The 20413-nt window shown below is 46.3% G+C and overlaps 1 protein-coding gene across 1 annotated transcript; it reads left to right on the top strand.

The window, feature by feature from the left end:
- On the top strand, window positions 1-16779 carry SOX30 (SRY-box transcription factor 30). The gene is made up of 7 exons (XM_039910174.1): window positions 1-495; window positions 635-1631; window positions 3153-3392; window positions 7538-7717; window positions 8577-9084; window positions 14529-14645; window positions 16352-16779. The coding sequence occupies exons 1-7, from the start codon at window positions 1-3 to the stop codon at window positions 16731-16733; spliced, it is 2919 nt and encodes a 972-aa protein (XP_039766108.1). The 3' UTR covers window positions 16734-16779.
- Window positions 16780-20413: the final 3634 nt, after the last annotated feature.

Raw genomic sequence — 20413 nt, forward strand, 5'->3', positions numbered from 1 at the left:
ATGGAGAGCACGTGCCGGGCAGGAGGCGGCGGGCATCCGCCTTGGGCCAGCGCGGCCTCGAGGGGCCGGCCCCCGACGGGCGGGAGGAGGGGGCGAGAACGTTTGGGATTGGCGGGGCGGGGCGGGGCGGGGCCGGGCCGGCCCATTGGACGAAGCGGCGGCGCTGAATTTCGAAAAGCCAAGCGTTCCGCGGGAAAAGAGCGGGGGCGGGGCGGGGCGGGGGGCCAAGGGAGGGGGGGCTCGCAAGGGTCTAACCGAAAGGGCAACAGACGGCTGAGCTCACAATCCGGAGGCCGGGCCGCCCGCCCGCCCGCCCCGCGGCGCCATGGACGGGGCCGGGTCGCCGCCCCCGCCGCCCCCGCCGCCCCCGCCGCAGCCCCCACAACCGCCCTGCCCCGGGCCATCGGCTCCCCTCGGCCCCAAGCTGGCGCCGCCGCTCCCGGCCCCGCCGGCAGAGGGCGCGCCGCCGCCCCGCCCCCCCGACAGCGACCCGCGGCAGGGCCCGAGGACCTCCATCTCCTCCTCCTCCTCCTCCTCCTCCTCCTCCTCCTCCTCCTCCTCCTCCTCCTCCTCCTCCTCCTCCTCCTCTTCGTCCTCCCCGCTGGCCCCGGGCCGCTGGGCCCCTCTGGCCCAGCCTCGAGGCGGGGACGACGGCCTCCCCGGGCCCCGGCTGCTGGTGCAGGTGAAGGCCGAGCAGCCCTCGCCCCTCCTTCTGCTGACCCCCTTCCAGGCCGGCCAAGAAGGGCTCGACCTCTTCTCGCCCTCACACCCTCCTGCCCTTTCCCCGTCGGTTCCTCCTCCTCCTCCCCCTCCTCCTCCTCCTCACCCCGCCGCGGCGCCTCCCAAGGTGCTGCGAGTGAAACCCGAGCAGCTCCTGTTCCTGCCCCCTCCGACGGTGCCCCTCGACGGCCGCGGGCCGGAGCCCCGGCCGCGGCCGAGAGCCGAGCGGCTGCTGATCCTGCCCCCTCCGATGGCGCCCCTCGACGGTCCCACCCGCGGGCCCGAGCCGCGGCGGCCGCACCCCCCGCCGCGGCCCTGCCGGGCGCCGCCGTCCGGAGGGACGGCGCCCGTGAAGGCGGAGGGGCCGGAGACGAGGTCGCCCGGGGCCGGGCCGGTCCCCGGGCCGGGGAGGTGCGAAGCCGCACCGAGAGGGCGCCGGCCGGACACCCCGGGTCCGGCCAGCGACGGCCGAGCCGGGGCAGAGGAGGCCGGGGCGGAGGGGAGCGGGCGGGGGGCGGCCCGGGGAAGCCGAGATTGGAAGGCGCCGCGAGGGGCCGTCGTCAAAACGGAAGAGCCGGAGGGCTCGCACGAGGAACGCCGGCACGGCCCGGACGCCGCCCGGGTCGACCCTCCGGCCTCCGACGGCCCGCCCCGCGCCGACGGGGACGTCGGCCCCGGTCGGCCGGCCGGTGCCCCCGGGGTGCGGCCGCGGGATCCGAGGATCCCCTTGACCCTCCACGCGGTGACCCCCGGGGCCAGAATCCAGTTCCGGGGGCCTCCGGCCCCCGAGCTGATACGATTGACTAAGGTGCCCGTGCCCGCCGTACCCATCAAGATGCAGTCCCTCCTGGAGCCTTCCGTAAAAATCGAAACCAAAGACGTCCCGCTCACCGTGCTCCCTTCAGACGCAGGTATCGGATAGATAGGAGGGCACCGGGTTTTTCTGCGACTCGGGCGGTATCCCCCCAACACTGTCGTACCCGACGGCTCAGGGGCCTGAAGAAGAGAGCGGGATGGCCCCGATCCTTCCGGAGAGTCTAGTCTCTAGAGGCCTTACCTCCGCTTCCAATCGCAACCCGTCGGGTTAGGCGCGGTGAAGAAGAAGACCACCGGGGCCCGGGAATGAAAAATTCCCGGACTGAAATGGATTAGTATCGATATGTATTTACCGGGACTAGTGCCTGTTGAAACGCTATTAAGCTTCGGAGCGACGCTGAAAGTATTTACGATCTAACGCTTCGGTTCGCACGTGCATTGTGTCACGCTCCTGGGGCATAAATGTGTTTATGCCGCCGAGGATCGTGAAGATGGATATTTTTCACTTTGGTCGTGAGGATTTATGCTGATTATTTTTATGTTCATTCAGATCATTAAATCATAGGATTGGCTTCCTCGTGTCAGATTTAAGATTTTTATTAGCGTTTAGTCCATTTTGAAACTCAAGGCTTGAAGATATATTTGTTCACATACCTTCGGGAAACTCTTCGTTAGAAGAAAAATGGTTTTCGAATGATTCATTCCCCTTCCAGGGCAACCGAATCAAGCAGATGAATACTTTTAGCCGGCCTGATTTTCTCATCTTCTATTCACTTTAAATTACATTTTTGGTTTTCACTTGTTGATATCCTGTAGTCTTAATCTCTCCCCTTTTTGCCTCTTTTATGTTTTCTTACTCCTCTCTGTTGCCTTCTGCCCCTCCCCGCCCCCAACCGCTTTTCTATCTTTAACCTTTCCTCCCTCTAAGTCTGTTTGAATTTGTCTCCAGTACAAGTCGGAGACAAGAAAGAGACCGAAAGAATGAGGTTAAAAAACTGGTTGTCACAAAGCTCTGAAAAGTTAGTGAGATGCTGAGAGACAGTGGAGCTGGGAAAGCTCGATACATCTGAATTTAAAGATCGTCCTTGTTTTAAACCCAATCTGAGTGGAGGGCCCCGACCGTGGCGTTTCGCCTGACTAGCCCTTCCACCCCGCGACACCAGTAAATGAAGAGTGGCCCTGTCATCTCACAGGGCTGTGGTGAGTCGTAACTCATAGGTGTAAAAGCATATTTTACCCGCACAAGTATGTTGATGGAGACAGGTTCGTGTCTTGTCATTTTTGAGATGTGAACAGGTTTCTTCATGCTTCATACCGCTAATCAATCGTTTTCATTTATCGATTGCCTACCGGTTACAGAACACTGTACTCAACACTTGGGAGAGTAAAATAGAGTTGCTAAGAACGCTCCCTCAAGGAGCGTACAAGCTGTCAGTACTCATCTCTATTTAAATGGCAATTTAGAGCGATGAATTCAAGGACAATGAAGAGTTCTGGAACACTGGAGGTTTTTTTCAGTAGCGTTATAGACTAAAATATTGATAGCTGTAGGAAACATTCCTTAATGCAAAGTAATGTAAGTGTTCTAGATTAATTCAGTTTATTGATTCTTGTAGGAATACCCGACACACCCTTTAGTAAAGACAGAAATGGTCACGTGAAGCGACCCATGAACGCCTTCATGGTCTGGGCGAGAATCCATCGGCCTGCATTAGCCAAAGCGAACCCAGCAGCCAACAATGCAGAGATCAGTGTCCAGCTCGGATTAGAGTGGAACAAACTTAGCGAAGAACAAAAGAAGCCCTATTACGATGAAGCGCAGAAGATTAAGGAAAAGCACAGAGAAGAATTTCCTGGTAATTAAAAATAATTTTAGTAATCTTTTATACAGCTGCTCGCTCTCGGATTAGGCTGGGATAAGTCCAGGCGAATACGACTGTCTAACTCTTTGCGATGATTTCTTCCTGAAGTCTCTGCTCCAAAGACAGTCACCTCATTTCTGACTGCTGTGTGACGGCCTGATCTTTCTTCCAGTCGTATGGTCTTTGATGACAAGAACCTGGTCTTTTACTCCTCAAACATTTAGTACACCCAGTTCCCTAAGGAAATCCCACTTTAAGGAAAACTTACATCGTGGTAATCACTCGGCCTGATGCGTTACGCCTCCGTGAGCACAAACCATTTCTTTGAACCCCATGACACGTTTGCCGCAGGCTCACATTATCAAACGTTCCCTAATTCCCTAACCACTTTCAAACCAATATACCTTGTGAAAACACTCTGCAAGCGATCAGCTAGTAGTATTTATTGATCACTTACTGTGTGCAGAACACTAAGTGCTTGGGAGAATACAACTGAGTTAGTAGACACAGTACCCGCCCTCATGCATATTGAAAACATAGTGGGTACTCAATTAATGATGTTGAAGACAGTAATAATGATGCATTCTCAAAGTTAACCACTCCTAGATCATATTATTTGAGATTTTATTTTATAGTGTCTTTTGGGGAGCATCATTGCCAGTGTGGCTTAGTAGAACCAGCAAAGGCCTGGGAGTCAGAGGACCTGGGTTCTAATCCTGGCTCTGCCAATTGCCTGCTCTGCCTTGGTTTCCTCATCTGTAAAATAGGGGTTCAATACTTGTTCTCCCTCCTGTAACATCTATCTCTGACACCTACCTATCCCAGCGTTTAGTACAGTGCTTGACACATAGTAAGCACTTCACAAATTCCATCATTACTATGGAATTACATTATTAGAATAATTATGCTATGATAATACCATCGTAATAGTGATAGTATTTGTTGAGCTCTTAGCATGTGCCAAACACTATAATAAGTTGGGCCCGTGCTTGTTCCACCAGGCCACAGCAGGTTCCCCATTTATCATTCGTCCATCCTTCTTAGGATTGCCTGATTTCAGCTCAGCCTATCAATCGGTCAGTCAATCGTATTGAGTGCTTACTGTGTAGAGCAGCCGTGAGAGGATCCCGCAGTTTACCATCATCAATGATATATGACATAATGAACACTGCTTTAATGCTGGTGGGCTAATTGCATTCCAGGACTTAGTTGTTGTGATCCTGTGTTAAGATTTGAGGTTAAATAGTACACACAGCAGGGTATGGAACTGCTGTAGAAGTCAAATGAGATGTTTTGCTCAATCGAGGTCTCAATCGCTCAATGGACCAATAGTATTTATTGAGCATCTACTATGTGCAAAACACTGAACAAGATGCTTGGGAGAGCATAGTAAATAGACACAATCCCTGCCCTCAAGAATCTTACAATCTAGTGGGGGAGACGGACATTAAAATTATTTACGCATACTCGCCCAACCGCAAAAGAGATTGGAGACCTCGTTTGCTCTGTAGGCATCCAGGTTGGTCTGAATTTTAATGCCGTGTTGGCGTGGCACTGGGATGCACTACACTCAGATGCCCCTCTCCCAAAGGCTGTTGTAGTCTTCTTAAACTGGTTTCCTACCTCCTTGTAGATCCTTGCATCCGTGGACACTGTGATGCCTAAGTGTCCGAGGCAGTTTTGATTGTGCATAGGACTTCCCAGGTGTGGGCTGGTACCTAACCTTCGTGTTCTTCAGACCAACTGTAGATCCGTAGCACTTGGCTGATTCCGAAAAGTGGTTTGTAATCATCGGCGTGTCTTCTTGGCTGACATCTTCCAGAGCAGTTATCAGAATGCAGGGGGATCATATTCTGACACGGACTTACTAAGTACTTGTATTCTTGAAGATGGCGCCCTAGAATAGTTTGGAAAAACTTGAGACAAAACACAGCCTTGTTCTACCCCATTGGTGAACAGGAAAGGATCTCACAGGACCCTAATATTCTGGCATCGCCAGCTATAGCATCCTGGTATTATTCTAGATTCCTTTTTAGGGAAGCCAGACTTTTCAGAAATGGCCAGGGCTCAGGTCCACTAATAGTATCAAATGCCTTTAGGAAATCAACAAACACCATGTGGACATCTTGATGTTGTTTCCTGCATTTCTCCCAAAACTAAAGTTTAGCAGAGACCATGTCTGCTGTGCTCTGCTCTACTGTGAAGTTACATGGCACCTCTAGGCTGTGAGCTCGTTGTAGGCAGAGAACGTATCTACCAACTCTACTGTATTGGTCTCTCCCAAGCGCTCTACTCTCAGTAAGCACTCAATAACATTGATTATATTCTGGGAGTGCATGATTAATGATGTTCTTCAGAAGTAGGTCCAGCAGCATTCTGACTGAAATTCTCCTTGCACTCCATCCTCCCCGTTAATATAATCTGCTATGACAAGTTAAGGAGAGAGAGAGAGAGAGAGAGAGAGAGAGACTGTACCTTTTTCTGCCTGGTGGATGAGGGGAATTAGAGATTGTGAATGGGACCACAGGATAGAATTCCAGTGGGCTTGTGGCCAGAGGAATAGCTTCAGCTTCTGGACTCACTATCACTTTAACATGTATATCTTCACTAGGAAAATATGGGCATGTGTCTCGATGGCTCAAACAAAAGCCACTCGTTTTCAACTTAACTAAAGGGAGACCTGCTAAATTATATATGATGTCATGGTCAACATGGTAGAACCATTTTTAAATCCATTGCACAACCCTGATTCTGTACTCTCTAGCTCTTTTCCCTTCTGATCTCTCCAGAGGGCTTAGCTGAGAATGATGCTGATGTAAATAATTTTCCTCACACCTCTCCATCCACATGTGTGACTGTGGGCAAGTCACTTAACTTCTCTGTGCCTCAGTTACCTCATCTGTAAAATGAGGAAGAAGACTGTGAGCCCCACGTGGGACAACCTGATTCCCCTGTGTCTACCCCAGCGCTTAGAACAGTGCTCTGCACATAGTAAGCGCTTAACAAATACCAACATTATTATTATTATTACGTTCCTTGGCTGACACACTCTATTCCTATTATTTTTAATGGTATTTGTTACTATGTGATAGACACTATACTAAGCGCTGGGGTAGATATAAGCTAATCAGGTTGATCGAAGTCCATGTCCCACCTAAGGCTCACAGTATTAATCCCCATTTTGCAGATGAGTTAACTGAGGCACAGAGTAACTTGTCCATGGTAACGCTGCTGACAGGTGGTGGAACTGGGATGAGAACCCAGGTCCTTCAGATTCCCAGGCCTGAAGCAGCATGACGTAGTGGATGGATTACGGGCCTTTGCGTCAGAAGGTCAGGGGTTCCTATCCTGGCTCCGCCACTTGTCTGCTGTGTGAGCTTGGGCAAGTCACTTGGCTTCTCTGTGCCTCAGTGACCTATTATTATTGTTATTATTATCCACTAGGCTATGCTGCTTCCCCAGTACTGCTGCCAGCTGAATTATTTCTTTGGGTGTGGAGTCGTGGAGGTAAAAGGAGTTCATAGAGTAGTAGAAAAATGCACACCTTCAGGCTCAGAGTATCTCTCTTCGCCTCAGTTACACCTCCTCACTACTGTTTCCTGCTCCACAACAGAAAGCCTCTCCTCTCCCTCCCCATCTCCCCTCAACTTGCAAAAAGCCCTGCAGCTGTTGTAAATGCTGTAGTTGTAATGTATTCGTGCCAACTCTGGCCAGAAGATGGCTTCTTCATGCATGCTTCCTTATTGGTCAGGAGTCTGCATGATGGACAGCGGCTGGCGTGGTGCTGGGAGGAGCTTCCCTAAACTCCCGGAATAGTGAAGACGAAGCCAGGGAGTGGAAGAAGCTTGGAAATGGTCCGTTTTGACCAGATATCAAGCTCCAGCGGTAGGGTGCTCATTGATGGGTTAAGTATTGGGTGCCATTCTAATGTCCCCATGCTTGGGTTGTCATTGAATATTAGGTTTGCCGTATTGACCAAAATAATAGTTTCAGAGAAAACTCTTCCCTAAACAGGCATGCTTGGGGAGGATACACTGATTGTGTGATTCTGGATAGGCCACTCTGGGCTTCAGTCTCTCCTCTTGGAAACTATGGACATCAACTCTGTCTCTAACCTGTGTCTCGCTTCTTCTCCACAGGCTGGGTTTATCAACCTCGTCCAGGCAAGCGGAAGCGCTACCCAATAAGTGCTTCCTCGGTGTTTTCCACCACCACGCAGAGTGTCATCACTACAAACCCGACAACAATTTACCCGTACCGCTCGCCTGCCTACTCTGTGGTCATCCCCAACCTGCAGAGCACTATAACTCATCCAGTCAGTGAGTTGGTTCCATGGCTGGTTTGGTGTTTTTTTAATTGCAATGAAAGGGTCTAACACATAAATATCGGAAGTAGCTGCCAGAAAGCAAAAGATGCGAAAGAAAAAAGATATTTAGACTATTTGAATGAACTATTTATACCAGAAACAGTAGTAGAAGAAGCAGCGTGGCTCAGTGGAAAGAGCCCGGGCTTTGGAGTCAGAGGTCATGGGTTCGAACTCCGCTCTGCCACTTGTCAGCTGTGTGACTGTGGGCAAGTCACTTCACTTCTCTGTGCCTCAGTTACCTCATCTGGAAAATGGGGATTAAGACTGTGAGCCCCACGTGGGACAACCTGATTCCTTGTGTCTACCCCAGCGCTTAGAACAGTGCTCTGCACATAGTAAGCGCTTAACAAAATACCAACATATGTAAAATGGCCAGGAAATGAATTCCATTAAAAGTCACCTATCAAAACTCTGAGGCTTTGGGATTAAGCCAGTGGAGCCCAAGAAAAAAATCTGGTGCTACTACAAGTGACTTGACATCTCTCTGCTTGCCAGATTCCTTCCCAACTAATGCTTATGCTTATGCTGTGGAGTCAAAGGGCACCTCACCCCTGTCACTGCCAAACCCAAATTCTGCTGCCATGTGATTTTTAGAGACCTCCTGTTGTTTAAGAGGAGGAGGGAACTAACCTGTTTTCAATCTAATCCCCTGCTTGACCCAATGTCATCTCCTGCCTTAGATCCCCTGGTCATTGGGAGGTCAAATTTTCTTCAGGGCCCTGTCCAAACCCTTAGAAACCATTCCTCCTGACAAGATTTTGTTTGGGTAATGCTGTTAACGCCGGAACATTTCTTTTTTTTAATTTCCTAAGGTGACACTCCGCCTACCATCCAGCTGCCCACGCTGCCCGCATCTCCCGTCCAGCGTCTTAGCCCAATTGCAATCTTCCCGACCAGTGTTGCCAGTTCCGCTCCGGTGGCCATCCCGGCTCCAAGCCTGCCCCTTCATCCATCTCTTACCCCCCCGCAGCACTTTGTCGGACCGCCTCAAACGGACAGTCACTGCCTGCTTTCGGGAGCCGGCCACCCAATAAATAGACCTACTCCGATGGCTTTGGAGAATACCATCATGAATCTGGAAAGTACCGTCATGAATCCAAATGGTAGCACCAATACCATCCATGCCAGATACACCCCCACCACCATCCAGCCTCACGAAGAGTACCCTGGGATTGCCACTTGCTCCCGAAGTACACCAGTCCCCCACCAAGCGTCACCCATTCCACACCCGCAGGTCTATCAGCCGCTGTTTGGGGCACCGGCTCGATTCCCATTTCATCACCCTTACTTCTTGCCCGGGCCGCACTACTTTCCTTCCAGGTAAGAAATTCACTCTGTTCAAACCCCAAAATTGAGGCAGATTATGTGCACCTCAAAAAAGAAATCCAATGATAAAGGGCTTCTACAGTGCATAGAAAAGGGTCCTAAAGGATACCGTTTTTCCTGTGTGAGTGTAGCTGTTTCATTCCTTTCTTTTGTTGGGATACCAGCTTCTTCAACCTTCATGGCTCTTTATTTTTGTTAGGTCAGAGATGAAAATGCCATGTGTGAATCTGTTTTTGCAGAAGAGTTTTTAATAGTCACTCTTTACAGTGTTCTCTGACCTAAGAAGTCCTGGAATCCCTTTCTAATTGTACCATTTGTTATCATGGCATTTCTTAAGTGCTTTCTGTGTGCTAACAGCTGGGTTAGATACCAGGGTAGTCGGCTGGTACACCGTCCCTGTCCTATGTGAAGCTCAACTTCTATTTTATCCCCATCTTGTCTCCAGAGAGGGTAAGTGACTTGTCCAAGAACCTGCCACAGGCCAGTAGCAGAGCTGACACTAGAACCTGGGTCTCCTGGTTCCCAGTCCTGTACTTCTTGCTAGATCAGGCTGCTTCCTTGACTAGTTGGTTAAACTAGAACAAGTCACTAAACTTCTGAATTTCAGTTTACCCAAGTATAATTTAACTCTAACAGCAGTGGCTGCCTTGGAAAGGAGGGATCTAAGGCAGGAGATGACACTGGGTCAAGCAGGGGATTAGGTTGAAAACAGGTCAGTTCCAACCGTCTCTTAAATAACAGGAGGTCTCTAACGCACCGAGAGACTTTGGAAGTCTTTGAAAAACTTCAGAATAGCTAAATACGGGCTCTGTGTCATTCAGTCAAGCCATAGTATTTATTGAGGGTCCACTGTGTGCAAGCACTGTGCTAAATTCATGGGGGAGTAGAAAAGAATTAGACATGATCCCTACCCATGAGGAGCTTAAAGTCTATACTAGGGAAGCCAAACGCCAAAAATATAGAGAGAGGAGGAAGGAGGACAAGAGGCCATGTACTTGAACTAGTGCTTAGGTAATAGGGTAGGGAGGATGTGTTCGGAAGTGTGCCGGGAGGTTCTGGAAGCAGCTGGAGGAGGCTCCAGAGGTTATTTTTAGGCTAGGGGTGACATGGGCGGGTTTACTTCACACGTCCCAGTGAAGGTGTGATGACATGAACATTCTTGCCATGCCGGTGGACTGCCTGCTTGTTTGTGCTCTTATCTTGCCCTTTGACATTAAGCATGGCAGATGATGATGAGGCCTGACATAAATGACAGATGATCCTCAGTCCTGAGACACCAGGACTGGAAACCCGCATGAAGGAATTGCTTCTAGTGCTAGCGTTGATTTTTTTTAAGCAATAATAGTAATAATGATGATGATGGTATTTAAGCACTTACTATGTCCCAAGCACTGTTTTAAGCGCTGGGAAGGATACAGGGTAATCAGGTTGTTCCATGTGGGGCTCATACTTTTAATCCCCATTTTACAGATGAGGTAACTGAGGCCCAGAGAAGTGAAGTGATTTGCCCAAGGTCACACAGCAGACAAGTGTCGGAGACGGGATTAGAACCCACGACCTCTGACACCCAAGCCCGGGCTCTTTCCACTAAGCCGTCCTGCTTCCCAATGCCATACGTTCATGCTGAAGCACAAAGTGCAAGGAGCAGATTGGCTGGCGGGGCCCAGCATCATTCATTCATTCATTCAATCGTATTTATTGAGCGCTTACTGTGTGCAGAGCACTGGACTAAGTGCTTGGAAAGTACAATTCAGCAAAAAGAGAGACAATCCCTGTCCACACCGGGTTGACAGTCTAGAAGGGGGGAGACAGACATCAAAACAAGTAAACAGGCATAGATATAAGATTAGAGAAGCAGCGTGGCAGAGAAGCAGCATAGCTCAGTGGAAAGAGCCCGGGCTTCAGAGTCAGAGGTCATAGGTTTGAATCCCGGCTCTGCCACTTGTCAGCTGTGTGACTGTGGGCAAGTCACTTCACTTCTCTGTGCCTCAGTGACCTCATCTGTAAAATGGGGATGAAGACTGTGAGCCCTACGTGGGACAACCTATCTTGTATCTACCCTAGGACCTAGAACAGTGCTCTGCACATAGTAAGCGCTTGACAAATACCAACATTATTATTATTATCATTATAAATAAATAGAATTGTAGAGATAAACACATCAAAGTAAACAGACATCAATCTAAATAAATAGAATTATAGAAATGCACATATATACACAAGTGCTGTGGGACGGGGTGAGGCGGGTAGAGCAAAGGGAGCCAGTCAGGGCGATGGTGAGCTGAGGAAAAGGGGGGCTTAGTCTGGGAAGGCCTCTTGGAGGAGGTGAGCCTTCAGCAGGGCTTTAAAAGGAGGAAGTGTGATCGTTTGAGCGCTCACTGAGCGCAAAGTACTGAACTAAGCACCTGGGAGAGTACAGTACAGCACCAAATTGATACATTCCCTGCCCACAACAAGCTCACAGTCTAGAGGGACGTGCCAGGTTTTTTTGTGGACAGAAGCTATTTATGGTCCAGTGGCCCCAAGCAGAGTGCCAGTGCCATTCCGTATTGTTCTGTAATCGATCAGTCAGTCACATTTATTGAGCACTTACTGGGTGCAGAGCTCTGCACTAAGCTCTTGGGAGAGGACAATGTAGTAGAGTTGGTAGGCACACTCCCTGCCCACGATGAGCTTTCGGTCTGTAGCAGCCGTGATAGCTACAAAGGTCTTGGTTGCCCCACTTTATCCAGTTGTTTTCAGGCTTCCTGCAGGGCCTTTCCATCTTACAGTTCACCCTAGGTTGCTCTTCAGTCGGAAACCTTCACCACTTAAGGCACAGCAGGCCGAACTGAGACTAAAGTCCAGTTCTCCTGGTTCCCAGAGCAATCGCCTTTCTTCTGGAATAACAGCAGGGCACCAAAGTATCGTTGAGGAATGAGGATAGCCATCACACTGTTCTTTCTACTATCCTATTGCCATTTTTGGAGACAGACTTCTGCACAGGATGGCGAATTAGCTGAATGTAGGATTCTTATGATATGCTATAACTGCTTAAAAGTCAGCTCTGACATTTGTGATAAGCCCAGGTCATCCAAATATATGGAAATTTGGACCTTTCAATTGCTCTAAGGAAGTTTGTTTGATGTGCAGTTTGACACCCACATTGATCCCGCATTCCATCTGTCTACCAAAGAACATGCAGAGCTTCTTGATTTTTTTTTTCTGTCTCTTTGTCTCCCTTTGGAAAGCCAAGACTGAGGCAGCAGAATTCAGTGACATCATTCACTCTAATTGTCGATAGAGTGACTTGGTTGTTTGTAGGGCTTGCCAGGTAAAGATTGTGTCACGGTCTTGGTCTTCCGGCTAGTTGTCAGCAGGTAGCACTTGATTGATTCTTAATAATCAGGAAGTCTTTTTTGCTTATAGAAGCCTATATAGGAGCACCTGTACAACTCGCAAGGGACTCTGGTGATGTTCTGTGCCTGTCGAATTAGAAGAATTTCCCAGAGAATTTAAATCTTCTTCTAAACCACCTTCCAGATTCTCTGTTTCTTAACCCTGGTTGCCCAGAAGATTAAAACAAGATCGGATCTAACACACAGTCCTGCTTGACTCCACTGGTGGTAGGGAGAGGAAGGGAAAACTCCGTAAATTTTGGTGTAGTTGGCCATATCGTTGTATCCTAATCTTAAACTCTTGTTAAACACTTTAGGGCAATCAAATTTTTGTAGAGGTGGCTAGAATCTGCCTATTGTATAAAATGCTTTTAAGGCCCATAAAAACCACTTTGAGGCCAGGATCTTGTTCCATATACTTCTGTGTATAGCAAAAATGACATCCTACATTGTGATTCTGGGAACACGTGATTTACAAGTGGCTGCTACAGCAGAACTGTGACTCAAATCTTGGCACAGAGCCGAGCAGTATGGACTCCCCAGTGGTTTTATGTTCAGCTCTCTTGGAGGAGGCTCACGATGAGGGCATCTTTGAAATCTCTTGGCATTTCCTCAGTCTCCCACATGTTGAGTAAGAACCTGAGCAGGTGTTTGAGCAAGTCATTCCCATCTTGGAGATCTCAGAGATAAGTCATCAGGCCAGAGAAATTTACCAACCTTCATCAGTCAGTGGTATTTATTGAGGGCTTACTCTATGTAGAGCATTATACTAAATGCTTGGGATATAATCCACCGCAGGAGCTAAAGATTTAACACATTAGCAGGTTACCTCTTGGTCAGGCTTCACCTTCTCGGGAGGAAGACAGTTCTTTTTAATGTTCTGCTTCTGTTTGTGAAGAGGGAGGAAGGTGGATCTTCAGTGGTGATGTGTCTTAGCCCAGATCAACACTCCAAGGATCCATCCAGAGAAGTTCTTGCTGTAGTTTTGGTCTGAAGAGCTGGTTTGGTGAGTTAAGCTTGGAAACAGAAAGCAGGACAGTTTTGCATCCTAACCAAAAACTGGAGGTCAGTGCTGAAGGTAGATCAGTGCTGAAGGTAGACCAGAAAGGCATATTGCTATTTGGAAAGAAATGGCTCTTTTCAAACAAAAGCTTGGTAAGGAACAAGAGACAAGTAGGCAAAAGAGAAAACAGCACAAAATGCTGTAAACACTAAACATAACAACCCAGCAATGGGATGGGTTTTTTTGTGCACCCCAACATGGCTGGGACTCTGGGTCCTATACTGGCCTTTTCAGCCACACATGCACTTGTAGGTGAATTTCACTGTAAATGGTGCTTTCTAATGCAAAGCTTCAGGCTTGGCATTCTACCATTTGTCAAAAACATTCCATTGTGTCATCTTCCTTTTGTCAGAGAAATGAAGAACTCCAAGGTGTTAATGGTGCATCGCTTGCTTTGATACAATTTATTCTTTCCTCTTGAAGTCGTGGTCTTAAAACCGGACCTTGTATTGCCAGCTAACATTGTCTGGTCTAAATGGCCATAGGTGAAAAGTCCACCGGTCATCAGTAAAGGCTGATGGGGTTTCTTGGTCCAGCAGGGCTACTTTGATTTTTGTCACCAAGCTTCGGGAAGGTATCTTCTATCCATCTCAAGGTACTTGACATTTACAGGAAGCTCTGGCTGCCGATGTAGAATTATCTTTCCTTAGAATGTTAGTCATAGTGGTAGTGCATTTGACAGCGAGTCATCCATGAAATGGGGATGGAAAGTCATAAGTACTGGGGTCCAGTACTATGCTCTCCCATCTTCACCATACCTTCAAGTCTCTCCTTCCTAACCATTTTCAAATCACACTAGTTCCTTAACTCTGTTCTCAGCTATCTTTAGTGATAGGAGCACACCTTTCTCCATCAGAGAAGCTGCTTTGGGCCCTGAGCAATCTAAACCTTGAAAAAGAATTGGCCAAAAAGGAAGTTAGAAAAGTTAGCGATATGAACAGGAAATGAAGGTGCTGGGAAATCTGTGAGCTAATACAGTCAGTTCTTCTATAACGCAGGGCTTATGTTCCTGAAGAGCCTCGTATTACCGAAAACTCGCATCATAGTACTCATGACTTGTCCGGCTCCACGCTCAAGACCATTTCTTCTGCACGCATGGCGCTGTATCCAGACACGTATGTTGTGAGAAGCTCTTTCCTAAATCCCTAATAATGTTTTATCTAAAATGCGTAATGAGAACACATGTTATAGGAGAACTGACTGTACTTTTTAGAAATATGATCCCATACTCTAGGTGGGCAGATAATGCAACAAAAACCTGGGCTCTGTAGTGTAGCCACATTTGAAATAAGTTTCAGTGTCAAAAGCTAAAAGAGTGAGATCCAAATGAGGGGAATGTTGTAGCTTGGCTCTGTTGTATTGCTCTCTACCCCAATTGTGTCATATGAAACCGAGCGTAATAGCTATGATTATTGTATTTGGTGAACGAAACCTATAAAATTATAAATTATAAAATCTATAAGAATATAAATGAAGATATGAAGTCTGAAGAACTTGCTAGTGGAAGAACTTGATTTACAATCCAATTAAAGTCACTTCAAATTTATTAGCCTCCACAGAGTGCATACTGGTGAATTTGGTGTTGGCCATGAGGAAGGAGAACTGTAAAAAACATTGTTTCTGTTCTCAGGGTGCTTACAATCTAGATTGTCTATCGTACTTACACTTGGGAGAAGCAGCATGTCCTAGTGGAAAGAGCACAGGCAGGGGAGTCAGGAGAACTGGGCTCTGATCCCAGCTCTGCCTTTTGCTTGCTCTGATGTCTCCGTGCCTCAGTTTCTTCACCTGTAAAATGGGCAATCACGTACCTGTTCTCCCTCTCCCTTAGACCATGAGCCCAACGTGAAGTAGGGACTGTGTCCAACCCGATTATGGTATACTGACTCCAGCGCTTATAGAGTGCTTGGCACATATTAAGTGCTTAACAAATTTTGATCATCATTATCGTGTTTTAATCATCAAAAAGTTAAATGGGAGCATTAAAACGAAAGTAAATAATGCCACTCAAAGAGATGGCCTCAGATTCAGTTGAAATGATGCCTCCCGGGTCACTTGCCGTCAATGGTCACCATTCTGTCATTCGTCATCACTAGATGGAGTCCAAGAGCACGAAGACCTTTACGATCAACTATTCCTCATCTCTTAGGCTTTCTCTTTGGAATATTTGGGTCCTTGAAAATACAAAGTAATATTAGGTACCTCTAACATTTACCAGGTTCAACCAAATGGATTCGAAGGGCTGGATATTCAGGCTGTCATTAGCCTCAGTCTTTGCTATGTAAATTTTTTTTTTTTAATACTCCAAAACCTTTCAGTTCCTTTAATTTCCCTTCCCCGGCCGATCGAAAATTGGAATCAATAAGTACTTTCAAAACCACAATTTAGCACGGTTCCTTCTGGACTTGAATCAATTTCAGTGCTTTATATTGCTGGGTATCATTTTCTTAAAAAGTCAAAGCAATTAAGTTCTCCTCTTCCCTTGTTCCTAGGTTTTATTCCCTGCATATTCATTAGAGGTGTGAGTAGCAGCAACAGCAACTGCAGTTAGGTGGCCAAGGACAGCGAACCATGAGTTTTTCCAAAACCTTAAATGCTTTGTTACCATCAGGAGAGAAAGGCTCAAATATGCATTTTTAAAAATCATAGCTGTGATAACTTGGTTGAAGGAAAAATTTCAGGGCAGTCAAGTTGCAAATAAACATGTAGTCAGTCTGCTTTCCAGTATACCAGGCAATGTACTGGTTTGGTTTTGGTTTACATGGTTTGGTTTAACTCTGTGTGTGGGTGGGTGTCTTTTTCTCTTTTTGTCTTTTTGACGCAGCTCCTGTCCTTACAGTCGCCCACCCTTTGGCTATGGAAATTTCCCAAGTTCAATGCCCGAATGCCTTGGCTATTATGAAGACCGGTACCAAAAGCATGAAGCTATGTTTTCTGCTTTAAATAGAGACTATCCCTTCAGAGACTATCCGGAGGAACCAACGCACAATGAAGATTCTCGGAGTTGTGAGAGCCTGGATGCACTCTCCTATTACAACAGCTATAGCTGTGGTGGGGAGGAGTGTTTTAACCCCATTCAGCAGATGGACATTGGAGCCTTAGAAAATGTGTTCACAGAATCTGCATCTCCACCCTCTAGTATCCAGCAGGTCAATGTGACCGACAGCGATGAGGAGGAGGAAGAAAAAGTGCTCAGAGATTTATAATTTTAAATCAGATGATGAATACAGAAAATAAACATTTCTAAAAAACCTTTTGGGTCAGTTGGTTTTAGACAAGGCTGAGGTATTTTGGGAATAGGTTTCAGCCAATTTTAAAAAGTCAAATTCAAATGCCGTTTCTTTTCACAGAAATACTTTGATGAGTAAAACTGAGCTCTCTTTCACAATAAGAACTTTAGGATATGAAAATTTTCTCTTTATGCCAAACGTCTACATAAAAGATTTGTTATTATATTTTACTTTAAATCTATTAGAAAATCCACATGAGTTATGTGGGGAAAATTTTGAGCATCTTTCTGTTCCAAAAAAAATGATGCTTTGTATTTTAGGGTTCAAGTGTTTATTTTAAAAGAATAACAATTTTCTTTGGCACTAAAGCAATAATTATTGGTAACGTTAACGTCTACGTAACACTTTGAAAACATTCTGAGAGTCTTAGAGGTGAATCGGGAGTCAGTATCTGAATTTCATTTATACTAATTACAATCTGTAAGGTGAAAAATGTATTTTTCGTGGTGCCTGAATAGGCTGTTTGGTTAAAACATAGTCATTTATGTTCCTATAAATTTTTGCCCTTGTTGGGGACAGTTCTTCCATTTGGTCTGCATTGTTCTATTTTTGTTTTACTTCAATAAACAGATAAAATGTTTCTTGGTGAATGCTTTGTGTGGACAAACTTGAACCCAAAGGGTAATTTTTAACACGTTGTATAAACAAGTTAAACATAAGTAAACTCTTTGCTTACTCTCCTGAAAAGGGAGCAAATGAGGGGAATATTTAAAAATGAACATTAAGATGATATCATAATGAATATTGCTCTATTACCATTTAAGTCAATGAATGGACTATTTTAAAAAGTGAACATTAGGACAATCTTATAAAGAATACTGCTTATATAGGCATTTCTCTAATCAACAGCTTCAACTTTTCCATAGTGGCCTTTACTAATGTTGGTATTTGTTAAGCGCTTACTATGTGCCGAGCACTGTTCTAAGCGCCGGGGTAGACATAGGGGAATCAGGTTGTCCCACGTGGGCTCACAGTCTTAATCCCCATTTTACAGATGAGGGAACTGAGGCACAGAGAAGTTAAGTGACTTGCCCACAGTCACACAGCCGACAAGTGGCAGAGCTGGGATTCAAACTCATGAGCCCTGACTCCAAAGCCCGTGCTCTTTCCACTGAGCCACGCTGCTTCTCCAATACCTAGGTGACTCTTGCACTGGGCCCTGTGAACTTGGGAAAAGCCTACATTTGAATAACAAGCAAGGTCATGTGGGTACTCAGAGGTGCAATTTCCTGCACCAATTACTTTCTGTGAGAATCCTGCTAGAATGCATGTTTTCTCAACTTAATTTGAATAGCGTGCTAAAGGAGCATTCTTTCCACAACCCAGGTCTGTCTGAAGAGAAGGCAACCCACAAGGCAGCCAAAGTACGTGCTGTGGAAGAAGAAATGACAAGCCACATGCTCATAGCAGCAGTCAAGGCATGCAATTGCACTTGCAAATACAATTGCACAATTTGCAATTTTCCATTCCACTGCATTTTTTCAAGAACTTAACTACTGACTGTCCTTCACTTAATTGCCAGGATCAGATACGGACATTGCCTGTTAGCAAAGAGAAGAACGGAATTGAAACAACTGTTAGCACATTTCAAAAAACCTTGAGGAAAAGGAAAACTTTTCTTTCCCTAAATTATATAGATTGGCTTTCTTTATTGACCAAATTCCCTGGAAAATCCTATTAACTCCATTTAGCTAATAGATTTTGGAGTTTCAAACTTGATGGATGGAAGTGATATTTCTGGATTGGAAATGAAGTGAGAAAATTTGTAAGAGTGAAGGAGAAAGAGTCACAGAGTGAAGTCGAGCCCGTTGTTGGGTAGGGATTGTCTCTATCTGTTGCTGAATTGTACTTTCCAAGCGCTTAGTACAGTGCTCTGTATACAGTAAGTTCTCAATAAATACAATTGAATGAATGAATGAGGCAACTACAACTACCTGGATAATTCAGGAGAAAAAAAATCCAATTTTTTACTTCAGTTTGGTTAACAGACAAAGCAGGCTTTTTTAAAATAAAAACTGGGTGGAAATGCCTTATGCCTCTCTGAGCTAAACATGTATCTAATGTACATATACCCACCAACAATCAAAGATATTGATTGAGCCTATTGAATGCAGAGCACTTGGGATAATATACTAGAAGCAGAACACAAGCCTACTGCTTTTAAGGGGGTCTGCAATCTACAGTCTAATCTGGGCAATGAGGTAAAGCCCCAAATTAGGTACAAGGCAATAAAGTCAGGCACTGTTCCCATCCCACTTGGGGCCCACAGTCATCATGCCCATTTTCTTTGTGCCCACACAACAGAACTATCCTGTCACGCTGGGGAAATACAGCATATCTTTCTGGTATTTCTACCAATATCTTGTTTTCTTGCCTCATCAAAGCCTCACCTGAGAAATACAATTTAAATCTTACCTGATTAAAATAGTTCAGTGCCTGTACCAAAACAGCTGAGGTGAGTCAGAGGTACAGAGCTGGGGAATGTAAGTTCTACCCAGTAGGTAAGTTTCTTGATGGCAGGGATTTTGTCTACCAATTCAATTGTGCTGTACTCTTCCAAGCACTTAGTTCAGTGCTCTGCACTCGGTAAACATGCAATACTACTGATTGATTGATGCTTGGGCACAGAGGGAGTTTGATGGCTCTAGGTTTTTGGAAGCTGTGGCACCCCCAAGAAGTTGGAGGGCAAGGTGGGGGCAACAGAAAAGACATAAGTAGGGAACAAAAATAATGCACCAGCAGCAGTAGCCATTACCTGTAACTCAGCAATGACGATAATGCATTTTGCTCCTTAGGTCCTGTTTTCATTTCCCACTGGAAGGTGCTATAGGGAAGCTGGGTAACCCCCTGGCATAGACTGTGGATTTTTGGAGGAACATTTGATGGCAATTGTATTGCAAAACTCACTTTCAAATTCACTATAAGCCATAGCATCTACTGTCATCTTTAAATCCGGAAAGTCATGTTGATGTATGTATATATGAAATACGATGAAGATGAGTCTTCTGTGGAGAACAACGGATAAGCTTCGGCCCTGAGATGAAGGAATTGATCACAGGGGCTTGTGGGGTAGTGCCGCTCATCCTCCCATGTTCCTACAAGTCATCTTCCCACCAGGGCACAGAGTAAAACAAACAAATAGGTGGACAGGGTGCAGCACACCACAAACTGCAAACAAAGATTTACTTTGGGGACCTGTTTACAGGCAGAGTGACAGCCGCTTAGTGCCTACACTTTGCTGAAGTGAGCAGACCCTACAGGCAGTCACTCAACCAATGGCATTTATTGAGCACTTACTATGTGCAGAGCACTTGGGAGAGAACAATACAACAGAATTAGCAGACGCATTCCCTGCCCATAATGAGCCTACAGTCTAGAGAACCAGCTTGGATCACCTCCAAATAGGTTATCCATGTATTTTTTCGTGATTCCTACAGGGCCTGTCCACCCTAGATGATTCTTTGGTCAAAGATTGTAAGCTCCTTAATGGCAGGGATCACATCTAGCAACTCCATTGTGCTGTACTCTCCTTGGTGCTTAGTACAGTGCTCTGCCTAGAGTATGTGCTCAGTAAATACCATTGATTGAAGGCTACT

The sequence above is a fragment of the Ornithorhynchus anatinus genome, chromosome X1 (assembly GCF_004115215.2).
Source record: "Ornithorhynchus anatinus isolate Pmale09 chromosome X1, mOrnAna1.pri.v4, whole genome shotgun sequence".
NCBI classification, from domain to species: Eukaryota; Metazoa; Chordata; class Mammalia; order Monotremata; family Ornithorhynchidae; genus Ornithorhynchus; species Ornithorhynchus anatinus.